Here is a 22,197-nt window from a genome sequence, read left to right as displayed (position 1 = left end):
ATAGGATGTTTGGTTTTCCATTCCTGAGTTACTTCACTTAGAATAAGTCTTCAATTCCATCTAGGTTGCTGCAAATGCCATTATTTTGCTCCTTTTTGTGACTGAGTAGTATTCGATGGTGTATATATACACCACATTTTCTTTATCCACTTGTTGATTGATGGGCATTTGATTGTCATCTTGCCCATATGACATCAAAATTCAGCAGATGTCTTCAGGGTAAAATTGGTGTTAAAAAATTATCAAATAATACTTGTTGAAACACAGTAAGGAAAACTTTTTTGGGGACTATCGCAGTGTATATAGGGAACACTGCAGTGGGTTCTTGCAGTGGGAAAGAGAGATTGGGCTCAATTCTTCGGCATGGGCAAGTGGGAATTTATAGCCAAGGAGCAGTGTGGGAGTCAATGGATAGAAAATTACTAAGAGGAAACATCAGGGGTAATGGGGATTCTGGCTAAAACAACAGGATTCTTGCTGAAGACAGACCAGGGTGATCAGACATCACTTAGGGGAGATTGGAGGATGAGCCACCTAATCAGATACCAAGTGTGGGGGTCTTGCTAAACTGGATTTTACAAGGAAATGCACAGATGGACCTAAGAGAAGAAGGTTCAGGAGCCTGACTAAAGTTTGACTAAGCACAGAATATTTATCACTGGCTTTGTGTTTGAGGCACATCAGGTCTCCAATTAGTATGCATACCTGTGCATCTCACAAATACAGGAAATGTTACTTTGCCTTTATGAAGTTTGCTTTTGAGCCCTTGAGCCCCTTCTGCAGCTTCTAAGTTCAGCAAATGTCTTGTGGGAAAAATTGGCTGTGGAGTTGAAGCATTTCAAGTCTGATTATTTCTTCAACCCTATGTAACTGCCAAGAGCTTTGCTGATTTTTCTTAGCTCCAGCAGGCGTCTGCCTGAACTAAGTCTGCTGCTTTCTTAGCCTGTGCCCAGAATTGGTGAATGCTTTTAGGGGAAAAAAAATCAGCTTACCTCTGAACAGCCCTCCTACGATGAATTTTAATCAATCTAGGCCTTATTGATTCCATAGCTTGCCTGATGCCTTTAAAAATATAATTTTTTATGTTTTCTGCCTTTTTCTAGCTGTTGGAAGAGTTGGTCTGCCATGACCTACTTACTGTATACTACTGTGCAGTAGAATTCTTAACCATGTAATATAAAATTGCCTTAATACTCCTTTTATGATTTTTTGAGTCATTTCATTTTTATATATAAAATCCTAAGCATTATATAAAGATGGAATGAGCCCAGATATATCCATTAAAACTATTGTAACTGCCCAACAGTTTCGTTTTGCCTGCTGCCTGGATACAGTTGATTTATCAAGACAGAGGAATTGCAATAGAGAAAGTTTAATTCATGAAGAGCTGGCTGAACAGAAGCGCCATAGTTTTATTATTCAAATCAGTCTTCCCTAAAATTTGGAGGCTAGGATTTTTCAAGGATAGTTTGGTGGGGCAGGGAATGGGTGCTGCTGATTGGTTAGGGAGGCAATCAGAGGTGCGGAAAATGGTCTTCATGTCGAGTCCACTTCTGAGTAGGACCACAGGACCAGGACCAGTTGGTGGGTCCATGTGGAGCCCTCGGCCGTCAGAAATGCAGAAACCTGAAAAGATATCCGAAAAGGCCAATCTTAGGTTCTACAATAGTGATGTTACCTGCAGGAGTAATTGGGGAAGTTGCAAATTTTGTGACCTCTGGAATAATGACTGGTAATTGTTTATGTTTACACTTTAGCAGAATTCAGGCTCCTCTCATCCTCCTAATGTCTTGCTAAACAGATTATACAAAAATATCAGTGACCTTTCTACACTATTACCAAATAATTAATGGCTCTCTGTATTATTTATTTTATTATTATTATTTTTATTTTTATTTTTATTTTTTTCTTCTTTGAGACGGCATCTTGCTCTTCACCCAGACTGGAGTGGAGTGGTGTGGCGTAATCTCGGCTCACTGCAACCTCCGCCTCCCAGGTTCAAGCAGTTCTCCCTGCCTTACCCTCCCAAGTAGTTGGGATTACAGGTGCTCGCCACCAGGCCCAACTAATTTTTGTATTCTTAGTAGCGACAGGGTTTTCCATGTTGGTCAGGCTGGTCTCTAACTCCTGACCTCAGGTGACCCGACTGCCTCAGCCTCCCGAAGTGTTGGGATTACGGGCATGAGTCACTGCACCCAGCCTGTATTATTTTATATCATAATGAAAGAAATGAAAATAAAAAAGAACCTGTTTTGCAGGCAGAGGCTACAAATAAAAACTTTGAACAACTAGTAGAAATGGTTTAAGTTAATTTCTAAATTCTGAGAAGATAGAAGGACTAAGCCCCCATTCCTAACTCCTCCTCTCAGGAGTATAAACATGAGCCTAAAGTCAGAATCATCAAGATATCAAGTTCTTTAGGGAAAGAATAGGTGCTGAAGGACCAGGCAAAGGGAAAGGTTTGCTTTGCCACTCCTTAAGGCACTGAGACAGGATCTGAGATTTCACAGTTCTCTAAGTGAGCTTAAAAAAGTGGAATCCTGTGGTTTCTCTTCAGAAAAGGGATGAATGTGTCTGCTCCTGGAAGTGGACATTAGCAGGGCTTCCCATAAAACTCTGTTAACTGCTGCGGGCTTAGAGTAGAGGTTGCACGGGTGAACTCAGTTGCTGCCACACCTCATGGTCTGAGGAAGCTGGCCCTTCTACTCAGAGACAGTGCCTGAGAGGAGACTGCTGAAGCCTCAGCTGAGCGGTATGTGAGCTTGTCTGCCTCTGCAAACTGTGACTTTATCCAGCATCTGTAGGTTTGCATTGCCAGATACCCACATCAAAGCCTAACCTCTACAGGTGGCTAATGGAACGCAGCAAAGAAAAAACCACTAAGGGAGCTCATTAACTTTACGATGTAAGACCAAACTAAACACTAAACAAGTAAAATATGTGGCTCTTATTGATGAGCCACAGGGATGAGACAGAAGAATATAGTAAATTAAGAAAAAAATTACTAAGAACTTTCAGAAAATGTAATTAGAACATAGTCAGGACTTTTCAGAGCTAAAAATTTACTAAGAGAAAAATTCAACAGATGAACTGATAACCCCTTGTGACAGCTGAATCTTTTGTTCCAGAAGATCAAATAGAAACAATTTCATGATGTAAAGCATATAGAAATAAACTTATTTTTGAAAAGATAAGAGACCTGCAGGAGCAAATTCAAGAGGTTTGCGAATGAGTTTATAGAAAGAAAACAAGACAGAACAAGTATTAGTTTAGGAAATAATACAAGAAACTTACCTAGTTTAGAAACATTTAAGGTTGTCAGATTGAAAAGGCTGAGACTTAGATACATTTGATTGCGGGTGGGGCTGTGTGGAAAAAGTTTAATGAAAAAACATACATATCTAGAGATAATGTGCAGAAATAACTGAATTTCAGTCATGAGAAAAATCATTCAGAGAAAAGGGAAAGAGAATCACATTAACAATAGACTTCTCACTACTAATCCTAGAAGCTTAAGGGAACATTAGAACAACATCTCATAGCCACGAAAAAAGAAATCTCTAACAATCCTGTACCTAGACAGGATGTCCTTTATCTCGGTTAAGTAATGGTATGTTTGGATAATTTATTTCATTTAATATGGGAATGCCTTGGTATTGGAGCTACAGTGAACAGGACAAGCAAGTGGACATGTAACTAATTCCTAGGTTAGTGAGAGATAGATGATAAACAAGTTTAGACAAGAAAATGAAACGTGATGACCATACCATCCATGTTAGGTATTTGCAATGCTTAGGGACAATTATTATCTGTATTAATATTCATATTTATACTAATAAAAACTTCCTGTGGAAGACCATCCTATTGAAAAATGGACAAACAAGGCAACTTGCAGAAGGGGAAGTATGAAGAGCCAATAAAAATGAAAAGATAAGCATCACTAGCAAGGAAACAAATGGAAATTAAAATAAGACCATTTTTCACCAATCTAATGCAGGCATAAACAGGAATTCTAAGAACAATTGGAGTGATACTGGAAATTAATGTAATTTTTTGGAGAAATTTGGCAATACGTATTAAAATGAATGTACATATATACACTTTGACTTGGCAATCCTACATAAGGGAAAGTACCCCACAAAATATATATGCACCAAAACATAAGGCTATATATATATATAAAAATGTTTATTGCAGCATTGTCTGTAGTTGCCAAAGGTCCATCAAGAAAAGAATAGCAAAGTAAATAAGAAACTTCCATACTTTGGAATATCACACAAATACTAAAAATAGTAATAAGTGTATCTATGAATGTGGAAGAACAGTCAGAAAACACTAAGTGAAAAAAATCAAATTGCATGGTAATGTGTAAATTAAGATTCCAATTTTGTGTGAAAATGATAAAAGTTCCTGTATATATTTATCAATTTAAAAATTTACTCATTTCTGAGTTAGAATCCAATGCAGACATTTAAAATCAAGTTACAGAAGAATGTTAAGTTTATACAACATTTGTGATAAAATAATGTCATAAAAGCAGATTATAAAACTGTATGATAGCTTTATATAAAGAAAAAATTATATTTTAGATAACGCTCTACTTAAGAAACTAACAGATTTATCAACTGTGCTCGTCATAACCAGTTACATTAGCAGTCATTTACAGTATCATCAGTTTGGATTTAAAAACAGACTTCAGCAGAAGTCTAATATGCTGTAAAATATAAGAGTTTCTGCAAATGTCCCTGGAAAAGACATAAGGACTACATAAAAATTAATAATGATTATCTGTGAATGGTGAAACTATTGGCAGTTTATTTTTGTTACCTTCTGTGTTTCTCAGGTTTTCTTCATTGAACATGGAGAAATTTGTCATTCATAACAAAAAACATTTAACAAAAATTCATTTATGATCCTGTATGAATTTTAAAATTCATGTAAGCTAAAATGTTAATTCATGTTTTAAATAACCCAAGTAAGGATGAATTAAATCACTAGAAGCAGGTCAGCATTTACTCAATATATTTAATATAAGCCAGATTACTATGACTAATATTATATTTATCTTAACATCACCACAAAGTTCTAGAAATAAGACGGTGGTGAAAGGATAATAAAAAAACTCAGGACCCCAGTTCACCACGCCAAAAGGGAAAAAATAAGCTGAAAGCCTAGTCATGCAAGAAACTGCCTTTTCTTTTGTTCCTGAGCTGATAACTACAGATAAAAGGTTAGGTTAGCTACTCCACAAGTAGCTACTTATGTTCACCATATCTTATGTAAAGTGCTTGTTTAATGATGCCAGACGAATACATAATTGACTATTCCCCTACTTGCTTTTTTCTCTTGGAACTTGTGGATTACCATACCCTCCTTCTCTCCCCTCCAGCCCACTTTTCCCCTTTAAAGATTGAAGCCCTCAAAGTCATCTTTGGAGAAAGGCACAGATCACAGACTGTCACTGTGATTCTGTGTTTTTTTTCTTCCGGGCATACCCTTAACCTTGGCAAAATAAACTTCTAAATTGATTGAGACCTGTCTCAGATACTTTTTGGTTTACAACTATGTTCTAAATAAAGTGTTGGTGCCACAAAAGAAATAGCACTCAAATATAAAATTTTCTTTTTAATTCTCAGCAAGGCAATGTACTTCTATAGAGGGGTGGGCCCTTACAGATGGAGCAATGGTGAGCGCACACTTGGACAAGGGAGGGGAAGGGGTTCTTATCCCTGACGCCCGTGGCCCCTGCTGCTGTGTCGTTCCCCTATTGGCTAGGGTTAGACCGCACAGGCTAAACTAATTCCAATTGGCTAATTTAAAGAGAGTGACTGAGCGAGTGGTTTGGCGGGAAAAATGGTTATGGCAGAGCAGGAAATCGGAATGAGTCAGGATGGAGTAGTAATTGGAATGAGTCAGGGTGGAGCAGGTAATCAAAAAAGATTGCTTTATGAGGAAGTTAAGTTTAAAAGTAGAAGGCAAAGAATTGAACTTACTGACATATTGATTCTTTGAAGAGAAATTTAGAACTCCTATCTAACAACTATAAGTAATAAATAAGTGAAATAAAAATTAGATTTTCAGTGGCCAAAAATAATAAATTATTTTGTTACTCTCGTATGTACTTTATTTCTTCAACTTATGGCAAGTATAATTTCTTCTAACTTCTTTGTTGTCTTAATATTTAGCATAATATAAAAGGTAGTCACTTAATAAATTAATGTGAAATTATTTCTGATATAAAAATAAAGCTGTCAGACTGTTCCCTCTTTACTGTCTAGTGGGAATTTTAGGGGGGGGAAATGTGCATACAAAATGGCCTACAAATAAGATGGAGTAGTCATATGTAAAAACTAATGTACCAGTTGCTTAAACTTTCACTAAACTCTTCTTCCTTTGAAAGATGAGGAAGAGTTTTAATTATATACTGAATATAAAAATTGTGCTATTCATAATATGCATACAGCACATTTGCAGTCAATGGTAGATTATTGATCTTGAAACCACCTTTGCAAAAATAACAATGAGAAAATTATGACAGTAAAAGAAATCTAATCTAACCCCCATCTTGCCTTTAACCTCCCAACTGCCCTTAGTCATTCCTGGGCCTAAGCCATGCTAACTTTAGGAGAAATTTATAGTTTAAATGATAATGGCCCTTCCCCAAAACTAAACCACCTTTGTAAAGCTAATGAAAGACGAGGTCTTGCTGTGTTGCCCAGGCTGGTCTCAATCTCCTGGACTTAAGTGATATGCCCACCTCAGACTCCCAAAGTGCCAGGATTACAGATGTGAGCCACTGCACCTGGCCTGGATAAGCAAACTGGATAAGCAAACTGGCCTGGATAAGCAAACTTTCTAGGTAACCAAAGTTTTACCTAGGTAACCAAAGATTTTCTAGGTAACCAAAGTTTAATGATTCTTTTCCTCAAATGTATTCTATAGTTTTTTATCCTTGTATGAAATATATTGAATATGAATTAACTATGTACTTGAAGATTAAATTGTATAATTATAGTAGTAAATTTTGGGAGGTGTCTGTGTTCTAGGCACTATTGTAAGTGTTTTATGTGTATTAAAATTAATTTATTATTCAAAACAGTCCTCTCAAGGTAGATACTTTTATATTCCCATCATACAGTTGAGCAAACTAGGGTACAGAGAGGTTAAGTAACCTGCTCAACAATACATGGCTAATAATGAAATGTTAGTAATATTTTAAAAGCTCTATTTCTGCATCATTATTAGAGCCATAGCCATCTCCTTATCAATTTGTATCTTAAAAAGAAATCTCACTGACACTTTTTTAATGGGGTATAAAGAAAAAAATTGCTCTACTGTTTTAAGAATCCTTACCTCTCTCAAAACCAACGACTGATCTGCTTTCTGTCACTGCCAATTACTTTGTGTTTTCTAGTTTTATATAAATTAAGTCATACACTATATACTTATTTTTTCTAGTTTCTCTCAGCATATTTTGAGATTCATCCATTTTGTCGTGAATCAGTAATTCATTATGAGTATTAGTTTACGGATTTCTCACAGTTGGTTTATCCATTTATCTGTTGATGGACAGTTTGACTTGTTTCCAGTTTGGGGCTATAACAAACAAAACTACATGAACATTGATGTACAAGTCTTTGTATGGTTGCATATTTCCTTTTCTGTTGGGTAAATATCCATGAGTGGAACAGCTACATTATAAGGTAGAAGTATATTTGACTTTTAAAGGAAATGCGAAACTTTTCTGAAGTAGTTATACCATTTTACATACCTGCCAGCAGTGTATGAGAGTTTCTATTTTCCTCTTATCTTTGCCAACATGTGGTAGGGTATGCCTTTTTAATTTTAGCCATTCTGGTAGTAGTGTAGTGGTATCTCATTATAGTTTTAACTTGCATTTTTCTAATAACTAATGATGTTAAACATTTTTCTCATTTGTTTATTTGTTAATGTGTGTGTCTTATTTGGTAAAATGTGTGTTCAAATCTTTTCCCATTTTTTTTAGATGGGTTCCTTGATTCCTTATTGTTGAGTAAGTTCATATTTTGCATCTTGATATCTGTTCCAGTACAATTAGTTGAAAAGGTTATCCCTTCTACACAGCATATCTTTTGCACCTTTGTCAAAAATCAGTTGTCTACATATGTGTGGGTTTATTTCTATATACTTCATTCTGTTCCATCATCTATTTGTATATATTTAACATCATTTTGATTACTCTAGATATACAATAATTTTTGAAATCACACAGTGTTAGAGCTCCAACTTTGTTCATTTTCAAAGTTGCTTTTGCTATTGTAGGCCTTTGTATTTCCATATTAATTTTATGTTCATCTCAATTTTTTTGTGAACATTAAAACAGGAAAAGAATTAGAGCATAGATATAAGGGTTATTTTTACTTATGGCATTATATGTAAATTAAAACTACATTGTTTTGAAAAAACTTCCATTGAACAAACATTTTTCTCACCATGTTTACTCTTTTTTTAAATTTTATTATTATTATACTTTAAGTTTTAGGGTACATGTGCACAATGTGCAGGTTTGTTACATACATATACATGTGCCATGTTAGTGTGCTGCACCCATTAACTCATCATTTAGCGTTAGGTATATCTCCTAATGCTATCCCTCCCCCCCTGCCTCCAACCCACAACAGTCCCCAGTGTGTGATGTTCCCCTTCCTGTGTCCATGTGTTCTCGTTGTTCAATTCCCACCTATGAGTGAGAACATGCGGTGTTTGGTTTTTGTCCGTGCAATAGTTTGCTGAGAATGATGGTTTCCAGCTTCATCCATGTCCCTACAAAGGACATGAACTCATCCTTTTTTATGGCTGCGTAGTATTCCATGCTGTATATGTGCCACATTTTCTTAATCCAGTCTATCATTGTTGGACATTTGGGTTGGTTCCAAGTCTTTGCTGTTGTGAATAGTGCCGCAATAAACATACGTGTGCATGTGTCTTTATAGTAGCAAGATTTATAATCCTTTGGGTATATACCCAGTAATGGGATGGCTGGGTCAAATGGTATTTCTAGTTCTAGATCCTTGAGGAATCACCACACTGTCTTCCACAATGCTTGAACTAGTTTACCGTCTCACCAACAGTGTAAAAGTGTTCCTATTTCTCCACATCCTCTCCAGCACCTGTTGTTTCCTGACCTTTTAATGATTGCCATTCTAACTGGTGTGAGATGGTATCTCATTGTGGTTTTGATTTGCATTTCTCTGATGGCCAGTGATGATGAGCATTTTTTCATGTGTGTTTTGGCCGCATAAATGTCTTCTTTTGAGAAGTGTCTGTTTGTATCTTTTGCCCAGTTTTTGATGGGGTTGTTTGTTTTTTTCTTGTAAATTTGTTTGAGTTCATTGTAGATTCTGGATATTAGCCCTTTGTCAGATGAGTAGGTTGCAAAAATTTTCTCCCATTCTGTAGGTTGCCTTTTCACTCTGATGGTAGTTTCTTTTGCTGTACAGAAGCTCTTTAGTTTAAGTAGATCCCATTTGTCAATTTTGGCTTTTGTTGCCATTGCTTTTGGTGTCTTGGACATGAAGTCCTTGCTCATGCCTATGTCCTGAATGGTATTGCCTAGGTTTTCTTCTAGGGTTTTTATGGTTTTAGGTCTAACATTTAAGTCTTTAATCCATCTTGAATTAATTTTTGTATAAGGTGTAAGGAAGGGATCCAGTTTCAGCTTTCTACATATGGCTAGCCAGTTTTCCCAGCACCATTTATTAAATAGGGAATCCTTTCCCCATTTCTTGTTTTTGTCAGGTTTGTCAAAGATCATATAGTTGTAGATACGCGGCATTATTTCTGAGGGCTCCGTTCTGTTCCATTGATCTATATCTCTGTTTTGGTACCAGTACCGTGGTTTTTTGGTTACTGTAGCCTTATAGTATAGTTTGAAGTCAGGTAGTGTGATGCCTCCAGCTTTGTTCTTTTGGCTTAGGATTGTCTTGGCAATACAGGCTCTTTTTTGGTTCCATATGAACTTGAAAGTAGTTTTTTCCAGTTCTGTGAAGAAAGTCGTTGGTAGCTTGTTGGAGATGGCATTGAATCTATAAATTACCTTGGGCAGTATGACCATTTTCATGATATTGATTCTTCCTACCCATGAGCATGGAATGTTCTTCCATTTGTTTGTATCCTCTTTTATTTCATTGGGCAGTGGTTTGTAGTTCTCCTTGAAGAGGTCCTTCACATCCCTTGTAAGTTGGATTCCTAAGTGTTTTATTCTCTTTGAAGCAATTGTGAATGGAAGTTCACTCATGATTTGGCTCTGTGTTTGTCTGTTATTGGTGTATAAGAATGCTTGTGATTTTTGCACATTGATTTTGTATCCTGAGACTTTGCTGAAGTGGCTTATCAGCTTGAGATTTTGGGCTGAGACAATGGGGTTTTCTAGATATACAATCATGTCATCTGCAAACAGGGACAATTTGACTTCCTCTTTTCCTAATTGAATGCCCTTTATTTCCTTCTCCTGCCTGATTGCCCTGGCCAGAACTTCCAACACTATGTTGAATAGGAGTGGTGAGAGAGGGCATCCCTGTCTTGTGCCAGTTTTCAAAGGGAATGCTTCCAGTTTTTGTCCATTCAGTATGATATTGGCTGTGGGTTTGTCATAAATAGCTCTTATTATTTTGAGATACATCCCATCAATACCTAATTTATTGAGAATTTTTAGCATGAAGCATTGTTGAATTTTGTCAAAGGCCTTTTCTGCATCTATTGAGATAATCATGTGGTTTTTGTCTTTGGTTCTGTTTATATGCTGGATTACATTTATTGATTTTCGTATGTTGAACCAGCCTTGCATCCCAGGGATGAAGCCCACTTGATCATGGTAGATAAGCTTTTTGATGTGCTGCTGGACTTGGTTTGCCAGTATTTTATTGAGGATTTTTGCATCAGTGTTCATCAAGGATATTGGTCTAAAATTCTCTTTTTTGGTTGTGTCTCTGCCAGGCTTTGGTATCAGGATGATGCTGGCCTCATAAAATGAGTTAGGGAGGATTCCCTCTTTTTCTATTGATTGGAATAGTTTCAGAAGGAATGGTACCAGCTCCTCCTTGTACCTCTGGTAGAATTCGGCTGTGAATCCTTCTGGTCCTGGACTTTTTTTGGTTGGTAAGCTACTAATTATTGCCTCAGTTTGAGAGCCTGTTATTGGTCTATTCAGAGATTCAACTTCTTCCTGGTTTAGTCTTGGGAGGGTGTATGTGTCCAGGAATTTATCCATTTCTTCTAGATTTTCTAGTTTATTTGCATAGAGGTGTTTATAGTATTCTCTGATGGTAGTTTGTATTTCCGTGGGATCGGTGGTGATATCCCCTTTATCATTTTTTATTGCGTCTATTTGATTCTTCTCTCTTTTCTTCTTTATTAGTCTTGCTAGCGGTCTATCAATTTTTTTGATCTTTCCAAAAAACCAGCTCCTGGATTCATTGATTTTGTTTTTTAAGGTTTTTTTGTGACTCTATCTCCTTCAGTTCTGCTCTGATCTTAGTTATTTCTTGCCTTCTGCTAGCTTTTGAATGTGTTTGCTCTTGCCTCTCTAGTTCTTTTAATTGTCATGTTAGGGTGTCAATTTTAGATCTTTCCTGCTTTCTCTTGTGGGCATTTAGTGCTATAAATTTCCCTTTACACACTGCTTTGAATGTGTCCCAGAGATTCTGGTATGTTGTGTCTTTGTTCTCATTGGTTTCAAAGAACATCTTTATTTCTGCCTTCATTTAGCAGGAGCAGGTTGTTCAGTTTCCATGTAGTTGGGTGGTTTTGAGTGAGTTTCTCAATCCTGAGTTCTAGTTTGATTGCACTGTGGTCTGAGAGACAGTTTGTTATAATTTCTGTTCTTTTACATTTGCTGAGGAGAGCTTTACTTCCAACTATGTGGTCAATTTTGGAATAGGTGTGGTGTGGTGCTGAAAAGAATGTATATTCTGTTGATTTGGGGTGGAGAGTTCTGTAGATGTCTATTAGGTCGGCTTGGTGCAGAGCTGAGTTCAATTCCTGGATATTCTTGTTAACTTTCTGTCTCATTGATCTGTCTAATGTTGACAGTGGGGTGTTAAAGTCTCCCATTATTATTGTGTGGGAGTCTAAGTCTCTTTGTAGGTCACTAAGGACTTGCTTTATGAATCTGGGTGCTCCTGTATTGGGTACATATATATTTAGGATAGTTAGCTCTTCTTGTTGAATTGATCCCTTTACCATTATGTAATGGCCTTCTTTGTCTCTTTTGATCTTAGTTGGTTTGAATTCTGTTTTATCAGAGACTAGGATTGCAACCCCTGCCTTTTTTTGTTTTCCATTTGCTTGGTAGATCTTCCTCCATCCCTTTATTTTGAGCCTATGTGTGTCTCTGCCCCTGAGATGGGTTTCCTGAATACAGGACACTGATGGGTCTTGACTCTTTATCCAATTTGCCAGTCTGTGTCTTGTAATTGGAGCATTTAGCCCATTTACATTTAAGGTTTATATTTTTATGTGTGAATTTGATCCTGTCATTATGATGTGAGCTGGTTATTTTGCTTGTTAGTCGATGCAAGTTTCTTCCTAGCCTTGATGGTCTTTACAATTTGGCATGTTTTTGCAGTGGCTGGTACCAGTTGTTCCTTTCCACGTTTAGTGCTTCTTTCAGGAGCTCTTTTAGGGCAGGCCTGGTGGTGACAAAATCTCTCAGCATTTGCTTGTCTGTAAAGGATTTTATTTCTCCTTCACTTATGAAGCTTAGTTTGGCTGGATATGAAATTCTGGGTTGAAAATTCTTTTCTTTAAGAATGTTGAATATTGGCCCCCACTCTCTTCTGGCTTGTAGAGTTTCTGCCGAGAGATCCGCTGTTAGTCTGATGGGCTTCCCTTTGTGGGTAACCCGACCTTTCTCTCTGGCTGCCTTTAACATTTTTTCCTTCATGTCAACTTTGGTGAATCTGACAATTATGTGTCTTGGAGTTGCTCTTCTTGAGGAGTATCTTTGTGGAGTTCTCTGTATTTCCTGAATTTGAATGTTGGCCTGAGTTGCTAGATTGGGGACGTTCTCCTGGATAATATCCTGCAGAGTGTTTTCCAACCTGGTTCCATTCTGTCACTTTCAGGTACACCAATCAGACATAGATTTGGTCTTTTCACATAGTCCCATATTTTTTGGAGGCTTTGTTCGTTTCTTTTTATTCTTTTTTCTCTAAACATCTCTTCTCGCTTCATTTCATTCATTTCGTCTTCCATCGCTGATACCCTTTCTTTCAGTTGATTGCATTGGCTACTGAGGCTTGTGCATTCGTCACATAGTTCTCGTGCCTTGGTTTTCAGCTCCATCAGGTCCTTTAAGGACTTCTCTGCATTGGTTATTCTAGTTAGCCATTTGTCTAATTTTTTTTCAAGGTTTTTAACTTCTTTGCCATGGGTTCGCACTTCCTCCTTTAACTCGGAGTAGATTGATTTTCTGAAGCCTTCTTTCAGCTCGTCAAAGTCATTCCCCGTCAAGCTTTGTTCCATTGTTGGTGAGGAACTGTGTTCCTTTGGAGGAGGAGAGGCGCTCTGATTTTTACAGTTTCCGGTTTTTCTGCTCTGTTTTTTCCCCCATCTTTTTGGTTTTATCCACCTTTGGTCTTTGATGATGGTGAAATACAGATGAGTTTTTGGTGTGGATGTCCTTTCTGTTTGTTAGTTTTCCCTCTAACAGTCAGGACCCTCAGCTGCAGGTCTGTTGGAGTTTGCTGGAGGTCCACTCCAGACGCTGTTTGCCTGGGTATCAGCAGCGGTGGTTGCAGAACAGTGGATATTGGTGAACCGCAGATACTGCTGCCTGATCGTTCCTCTGGAAGTTTTGTCTCAGAGGAGTACCCACCCGTGTGAGGTGTCAGTCTGCCCCTACTTGGGGGTGCCTCCCAATTAGGCTACTCGGGGGTCAGGGACCCACTTGAGGCAGTCTGCCCGTTCTCAGATCTCAAGCTGCGTGCTGGGAGAGCCACTACTCTCTTCAAAGCTGTCAGGGACATTTAAGTCTGCAGAGGTTACTGCTGCCTTTTGTTTGTCTGTGCCCTGCCCCCAGAGGTGTAGCCTACAGAGGCAGGTAGGCCTCCTTGAGCTGTGGTGGGCTCCACCCAGTTCAAGCTTCCCAGCTGCTTTGTTTACCTACTCAAGCCTCGGGAATGGCAGGCGCCCCTCCCCCAGCCTCGCTGCCATCTTGCAGTTTGATCTCAGACTGCTGTGCTAGCAATGAGCAAGGCTCCGTGGGCGTAGGACCCTCCGAGCCAGGTGCAGGATATAATCTCCTGGTGTGCCAGTTGTTAACCTGTTCGAAGAGCGCAGTATTAGGGTGGGAGTGACTCGATTTTCCAGGTGCCGTCTTTCACCCCTTTCTTTGACTAGGAAAAGGAATTCCCTGACCCCTTGCACTTCCCAGGTGAGGCGATGCCTCACCCTGCTTCGGCTCACGCATGGTGCGCTGCACCCACTGTCCGGCACACCCCGGTGAGATGAACCTGGTGCCTCAGTTGTAAATGCAGAAATCACCCGTCTTCTGCATGGCTCACGCTGGGAGCTGTAGACTGGAGCTGTTCCTATTCGGCCATCTTGGCTCCACCCCCATCTCATCAATTTATACAGAAATGTCTGCTGGGAGTTTGATTGGGATTACATTGAATCTTTGGATCCATTTGGGGAGAGTTGCTATCTTAGCAATATAAACAAGGTGTATTTCTCCATTTAAGTATTTGTACTTTCAGCAATGTTTTGTAGTTATCAGTGAACAAGTATTTCTTCTCTTTTGCCAGATTTATCCCTAAGTATTTCACAACTTTAATGTTACTGATTTTTTTCATTTTCTAATTGTTCTTATTAGTATGTAAAAATGCAGTTGATTTTTCTATATTCGTCTTGTGTCCAGCAGTCATACTAAACTCTCTTATTATAGTTAATTCCATTGGGATTCCTATGCAAATGACCATATCAAAAACAGTTTTACTTTTTCTCCCCAATTTATATACCTTTTCTTTTTCTTGTCTGAATTTACTGCCTGGAGTCTAGACAGTGTTGAATATGATGAAGGCATTCAGTCTTTCACCATTAAGAATGATGTTCTAAATATTTCATAAATCTCTTTCATCAAGTTACGGAAGTTTCCCATTTCTTCCTAATTTACTGAGAATTTTTAATCAGGAATGGATGTTGAATTTTGTTAATGCTTTTAATGCAATGTATTGAGACTGTCATGGTTTTCCTTTTTTAGTTTGTTAATAAGGTAAATTACATTTATTGAATTTTGTTAAACCAACCCTGCATTCTTGGATAAACCCCATTTGGTTGTGATGTATTTTTTTATAATGTTGAATTTAATTTGCTATAATTTTGTTTAGAATATGTTAATGAGGGATCTTGGCCTGTAGTTGTAATGTCTTTGTCTGGTTTTGTTATGAGGGTAATGCTGGCCTCATAAAATGAAATAGGAAGTGGTTCCTTCTCTTTGGTTTTCTGGAAGAGTCTGTATTCAATTGATATTATTTATTTCTTAAAGAGTTGGTAGAATTTACCAGTGATGCTGTCTCAGCCTAGAATTTTCTTTGTGGAAAGGATTTTAATTGGAATTATAATTTCTTTTACAGACATTGGCTTTTCAGGGTACAGATTTCTTTTCAGTGAACTTTGGTGGTTTGTGTTTATCAAGGAATTTGTCCATCTCATCCAAGTTGTTAAAATTATTGTCATATTAATAATGTGACCTCATTATTCTTTTAATACCTCTAGAATTTGTAGTGATATCACCTGTTTGATTTGTGTTAGTGGCTCTTTTTTGCCTGATTGGTGTGACCAGAAATGTGTCAATTTTAGTGATCTTCTAAAACAATAACAAAAGAACCCCAGATTTTTATTCATTGATTTTATTTTTCTGTTTTCTATTTGATTGATTACCACTTTGATCTCTGTTATTTGCATGCTTCCCTACCCTCCACCACTTGCTTTGGATTTCGTTTGCTCTAGTTTAATTTGTTTCTGGTTTAAGGTAGAAGCTTGTCATTGATTTGAGATTTTCCTTTTTTTCTAATATAAGTATTTTAAGGCTATAAATTTCCTCTTTACAGCATCCCACAAATTTTGGTATGATATATTTTTAAAATTTCCTTTTTTCTCCTTTGACTCATGGGTTATTTAGAAGTAAGCAGTTAAGCTTCAAAATATTTGTGGGCTTTCCAGAATTTTTTTTGTTTGTTTCTAATTTTGTTCTATTGGGACCAGGAAACATATATTATACACATTTTATTTTTATATGCGGTATAAACCCCAGCATACACTGCTATTATTCTTGTTTTAAAGCCTATTATCTTTTAAAGAAATTCAAATGAAGCAAATGAAATTTGAATTTAATTAAATATTTTTTTTCTGACCCCTACCCCTGTCATTTGGGGACTCTGTTTATATGTATATTGGGCTACATGAAGTTGTCCCTCAGTTCACTGATTCTGTTTCTGTTTTATTTTGGGTTTTTTTGTGTGTGTGTTTCATTATGGATAATTTTTATTGCTGTGCTTTTCTGATCAATGTCTAACCTGTCATTCATCCAGCCAATGTCTTTTTCATCTCAGATATTTTAGTATTTCTGTTTCTAGAGTTTTGTTTCAGTTTTCTATATTGCCTAACCTTTGGAACATATGGAATATAGTTCACATATGGAACATTATGAAATATAGCAAAAGGTTTTAATGTCCTTTCGTGCTAATTTTAACATCTGATTGAGTTGTGCACTGTTTTGATTGGTTGATTTTTCATTATGTCTCATGTTTGTCTTATTCTTCGTGGACTCTTCAGCTTCTTCTCAACTCTGGAAGTCTGCCAGACTTTGTCTTAATGCCCCTTCTAAGTGTGCTGACCCAGAAATTCTCACAAGGCAGTAAGCTGGGTGAGAGTAGGAGGGTCACTTCAGTTGTTTCTTATCTCTCAAGGATGACTGGCCTTCATTGCTTGATGCTAGGTTTTGAAAAGTATTTCATAGATTTTGTCTGTTTTTGTTGTTGTTGTTCTTGCTTTTTTATGTGTGAAACCTTTGTTATGATTTGATTTAAAGCCATTTTCCTTTTGCTTCCATACTCTCCATATTGCAAGAACATAAAATTGCACATAAAGAATTAGAAAGATGATCTTATCTGAAGAATTTTCACCCTTTTTTTCGTATCTTACAGTGTTGAAACTCTAGTTTCAAATACATTATAAAATAGTAAAGTTAATGGTCAAAAAGAAAGCAAACCACCTGGTTTTGCTGAAGAAACTAAGTATTTTCTTGGTCATTCCTTTGAAAAACAGGAAGCCAGAATTAGAAAGAAATTTGAAACCTTGGATAATTTCTTGGTTTTCTTTGGTTCTACTTTGAGTACATGCCCACCTCCCTCTAAAATGATAGGAATTCAGTATTACTGTAAAGTAGTTTGGGCAAAACATTGCCACTTCACTCTGTTATGGCTAAAAATGTTTGGCTAGAAACAGCTAAGTATAATATTTTATACTTGCAGAAATGTAAAATGGTTGTTTGAACTTCACAAATGTATGTATGTCATGACACAGATGTATGTCATGATCATGTAACAGCACTGTTTTTAATACAATTTCTTTTTTTTTTTTTTTTTTTTTTTTGAGACGAGTCTCGCTCTGTTGCCCAGGCTGGAGTGCAGTGGCGCGATCTTAGCTCACTGCAAGCTCCACCTTCCGGGTTCACGCCATTCTCCTGCCTCAGCCTCCTGAGTAGCTGGGGGACTACAGGCGCCTGCCACCACGCCTGGCTAATTTTTTTGTATTTTTTTAGTAGAGGCAGAGTTTCACCATGTTAGCCAGAATGGTCTCCATCTCCTGACCTCGTGATGCACCCGCCTTGGCCTCCCAAAGTGCTGGGATTACAGGTGTGAGCCACCGCGCCCGGCCTACAATTTGTTTTTAAAAAATATTTTGTTAACTTAGAAAAATGAACTAGCTGATATTCAAATTTTGGAAATTAAAGGTTTGCTCTGTTTTATGTCTGTATCTGGGGCTATATTTTGTAGTAAATCAGAGACCAAAAGATTGTTTTTGAAATATATAAATATGCTGTTCTGAAGTTAATACTGTGTAAACTTTGAGTAGAGTAGGCGTTTTGTCTTAAAGGTGTAATAAAGCCATAAAGTGGCATTGTTGCTTTATAAACTTAGAATAATAATTTGCCATATTAGTGCAGAGTTCAAAAAGTACTATATATTTTGCAAAATAATCACTTACTCATTATTGAATAATGCAGTTGTTTGAGAGTATTCATGTCTAGAATAGTTTATGAACTGCTGATTTCACTGACATATTTTGAAATATTTTGAAATCTATAAAAACCCTTTTTTCCAACATGGGTTATATTAAAAAGTCTCTTTTATTTGCATAATTAGGCTATAATTCTCCAAGGGAGGGTATTGGAGAATAAAATTTTTTTCAAAGTAAGAATTTATAAAATTAAAATTCAGGGTTACAGTTATAGCCTTACTCTTTAATTCATGATTAATAAAATTTCTCTTTCAGACGGCAAATGGATACATCTTGTTTTTTCATATTACATCTACAAGAGGGGACAAGTACCTTTATGAACCAGTGTATCCCAAGTAAGTTTGTTGCCTTTCATTCTTTTAATATGTGATTTGCATACTTTATATTCAGAAAAACATTACAATTTTGAGTTGTCTGTAGTGATTAGAATAAAACTAAGCCAGCATTTCCCAAATAGTGTTTAAAAAATTACCAGGTCTTTGAACTGTCATTTCTTGAATAAAGAATTCTTTAAGTCTGGGAATCTTGATGATAAACTATATCCAGACTATTTTCTTGGGCATTCAGAATGACTGTTAATATATTCCAGGTCTAGCATTTCTCAGTCCTTATTAGGGAAGAGCTAAGAGATCATGAGAGGAAGAGCTGAAATGTTGGTAAGTTACAGGTACTTTTGCACGTGCTTTTGTATATGAATAGAAAAAAAAGAACCTCAGACAGTTACTACCTCTTGGTTTAAATTTGGGAAAAACGTGGACTTTTGCCCTTTACACTGTGTAGTTATGTATATTTTGCATTCTTTTCCTTATAGCAGGCCTTAACTTTTGAAATAAAAGAACATAGAATTGTAAAGCATTCCATCTTTTTTTTACAAAAAAAAAAAATCAAGCCATAAAGCCAGATAAAAATATAAGAGCATTTATCACATTTCTAGATGGTGGAAGATATCCAAAGTTTAATAGGTATATAAGAAATTAGAAAGACAGATTTTATTCTGTGAAAAGTTTAAATTTTTGAATATTAACAGAAAAAAAGAAAAACATTAACGGCAAGTAACTTGGGAAAAATATTTGTGGTAAATAGGGCCAAGTCTTACTACTTTTATATAAAAGACATATATAAATTGCCAATAAGCACACAGAGATTCCAGTAGATAAATAGGGAAAGTAGTCTCATAAAAGGAAATACTGTAACTAACAAACTCAAGAGAAAGTGTTTAGACCCAGCAGTAACCCAAATAAAATAAACATTAAATATAACCATTTTTTCAACCCACACATTTTAATATATTAAAATAGTTTTAAAAAATTATTACTCACTGCTCGCAGAGGTATAATAAAAGTTGTGTTGCACACTTCTAATACACAAAGGTGTGATAATAGGGAGCTGGTTAACAAGTTAACTGTGGTACATCCTTCTCTTATAGTGACATGTAGTCATTATGTCTCAGAAAAATTTATAAACTTAAGAACGTGACCATATTATAATCCCAAGTGAAGAAACAAGTCACACAAAATTATGTATGTAATATGACCATGACTGTATAAAACAAAACAATGCAAGTCATCTAAAGACAATATCTAGAGCAATACAGTACGAATATTTATAGTAATTGTTCCCGAATGGTAGAACTGTAGTGATTCTTCTGCTTTTCAACTCTTAAATTTTCAACTAGTTAGATTTTCTTGATGCTATAGCCACTTGTTTTTGTAACAAGTGTAGTGCTAACTGAGGTATTCAGTTTTGGAAATCTTTAAAGTACAGACTTTTTCGATGATGGGATTCAATTTAATTTGTTTATTTTTCAACAAAAATATTTACTGCAAAAATTTTTGACACATATAGTGCAAAATGATAGGAACATCATGATGTATTTAGAAATTTTAAATTCAGTTTTATGGGTAAAACTGAAAAAAAACTAATTTTTTTGCATTCTAAGTGATAATTTTGTGATTCTTTTGAAGAACTGTTGTAATCAATGACTAAAATTAGATTTACTTGTGCATTTTGAACTATTATGTTTGTTTTATTGCTTAATTTAGACATGTTCCTATAAATAAAAAGCAATAATCAGAAACAACAATTTAACTCCATTAATTTATGTTCCTGTGGGCATAGTAGAGAAATAACTTCTTGAAACAGTGAAAATTCTATTTTCTTTATTTCAGTTCACTAATACCATTACATGTTTATAGTGTTTTGGAATGGTATTTTGAGACCCACTTTTTGTGTTCCAGAAAAGTTTTAAGAAACAGTTTCTTTCTTTTCTGATTCTTAAACTGCAAGAGACACCAGTTAACTAAGTAGTCCTGACAATGCATGAACTTTGCTGTGTTTGACTCCATGTGTTAAGACAGAGAACTAAATAAAAAACATACTGTCTTTCTTAATTTGGGCATTCTTTTACTATATTGAAAGTTTTAGGTTTCAGTGGCTGGCCTCAATAAAATGTGCATTGCTTTAGAGCAGCTGGAATAATAGTTAAAGATACAGGCTTTGGTGTCAGATAGACCTGGAATTAAATGTTTGCTGTGCCACTTTTCAGCTATATGACTTCTTTCAAGTTATTTAATACCACCAAAAACTTTCCTCATCAATAGAGTTAGGGTAACAGTAGTAATCATCTCATAAGATTAAATGAGATCATTCATATTTAATGCTTAGGTAAACACCTAGCTTATGGGATAATTAATAAAGGACAACTGTTATTATCAGTAATTTTTTTCACCAAGTGTTTACTTCATTTCTAAGCTTTTAAGTAATTTTTTAAATATATATATATATATATATTTCTACTTGATATTTTACTTCTTTGCCAGAGTCTAACTTCTAGTAACTGCTACCTAAAATCTCTTATATGAAAATAGTTCTGCAGATTAAAGTCAGCCTGTTGTGTATTTGTGTGCTTGACTGTTCTAGTTATGTTACTTAGTCTAGTAAGTTTCTTGGTTTTTCTGCAGAACCCATTTGTACAATGGGAATAAAAAACTTCTTTCATTGTGAAGAGGATTATGTGAATTCATATTCTTAAAACCTGAAAAATAGTGGTTATATAAGGTTTTGAGGAAAGTAAAGTTTGGTTTTGACAGTGGTATTTTCATTGTCATCTGTGCCATTATAAACCCTTGTGTAGTTTGAGACACTGTTCTAAGCACTTTTTAATGCGTATTTAATCCCTTCAGCAACCCTGTGAGGTAGTTAGGTATAACTGTTAAACAAACTGCTGCACAGAGAGGCAGAGTAACTCACCCATAATCACACGCTAATAAGCTGTACAGCCAGGATTCAGACATAAGTGTTGCAGCTCTAAAGTCTGTGCTATTAATCAGAAATATACTGTCTCAACCCTGTTTATGCTCCATCCAGCTACTACTTTGGGGTTTATCTGGGAGTAGAGAATGGAAAAAGGAGAAATGATCTGGAGTGGTTTCTAATAGTCCTGAAGAATAGAGGCAGTATAATTACTGAGGCCAGTGGTTAATCGTCCTCTTCTCACTTATAGAAATACTATTGTCTCTCGTTTCTCTTCTGTAAATCTTACGAGTTCATCACAGGAGTTTTTCTAGAGTATCTTAATTTCCCTGTATTATGTGACAGCATCTTAACCTCAGACTGCATATCCTTTTCCACTATGCTCCGTCTGAGAACACAGTTCAGATGCCTCATGATCTTTCCTAGTTTCCACCTAGTGTTGTTTCTAGCATCCTTCTATAGATGTTGGGAGTCAGTCTTTAACAATGGTGGCAGTCTTATTAAGTGACTCTATACCTCAAAGATCATTTATTCTTTGATGAATGAATTTTCCATTTTAGAAATCTTAGATTCCATTGTATCTTACAGTATCTCTTCATATTAGTTACACAGACCAGTGGACCAGAGTAGTTGAAGGTTGTCTGGACATTTTATTTTATGGCTTGG

General features: G+C 36.2%; 1 protein-coding gene across 5 annotated transcripts in view; it reads left to right on the top strand.

Annotated features, from left to right (window-relative positions):
- RIC1 (RIC1 homolog, RAB6A GEF complex partner 1) overlaps positions 1-22,197 on the top strand; it is a 175,228-nt gene that overhangs the window by 40,122 nt on the left and 112,909 nt on the right. For all 5 annotated transcript variants that reach the window (XR_008509651.2, XR_002916223.3, XM_024251964.3 and 2 more), the window contains exon 3: positions 18,535-18,614. Coding sequence is in view for 3 of the 5 variants with exons in the window: in XM_024251964.3 (XP_024107732.2) it covers positions 18,535-18,614 (80 nt within the window). In the remaining 2 variants the exon portion in view is untranslated. The remainder of the gene's footprint in view (positions 1-18,534; positions 18,615-22,197) is intronic.

Source organism: Pongo abelii, chromosome 13, assembly GCF_028885655.2.
Source record: "Pongo abelii isolate AG06213 chromosome 13, NHGRI_mPonAbe1-v2.0_pri, whole genome shotgun sequence".
In the NCBI taxonomy this organism is placed as follows: domain Eukaryota; kingdom Metazoa; phylum Chordata; class Mammalia; order Primates; family Hominidae; genus Pongo; species Pongo abelii.
Note: the sequence above shows the minus strand (reverse complement) of the source record. Positions and strands in the feature narration are given on the sequence as shown.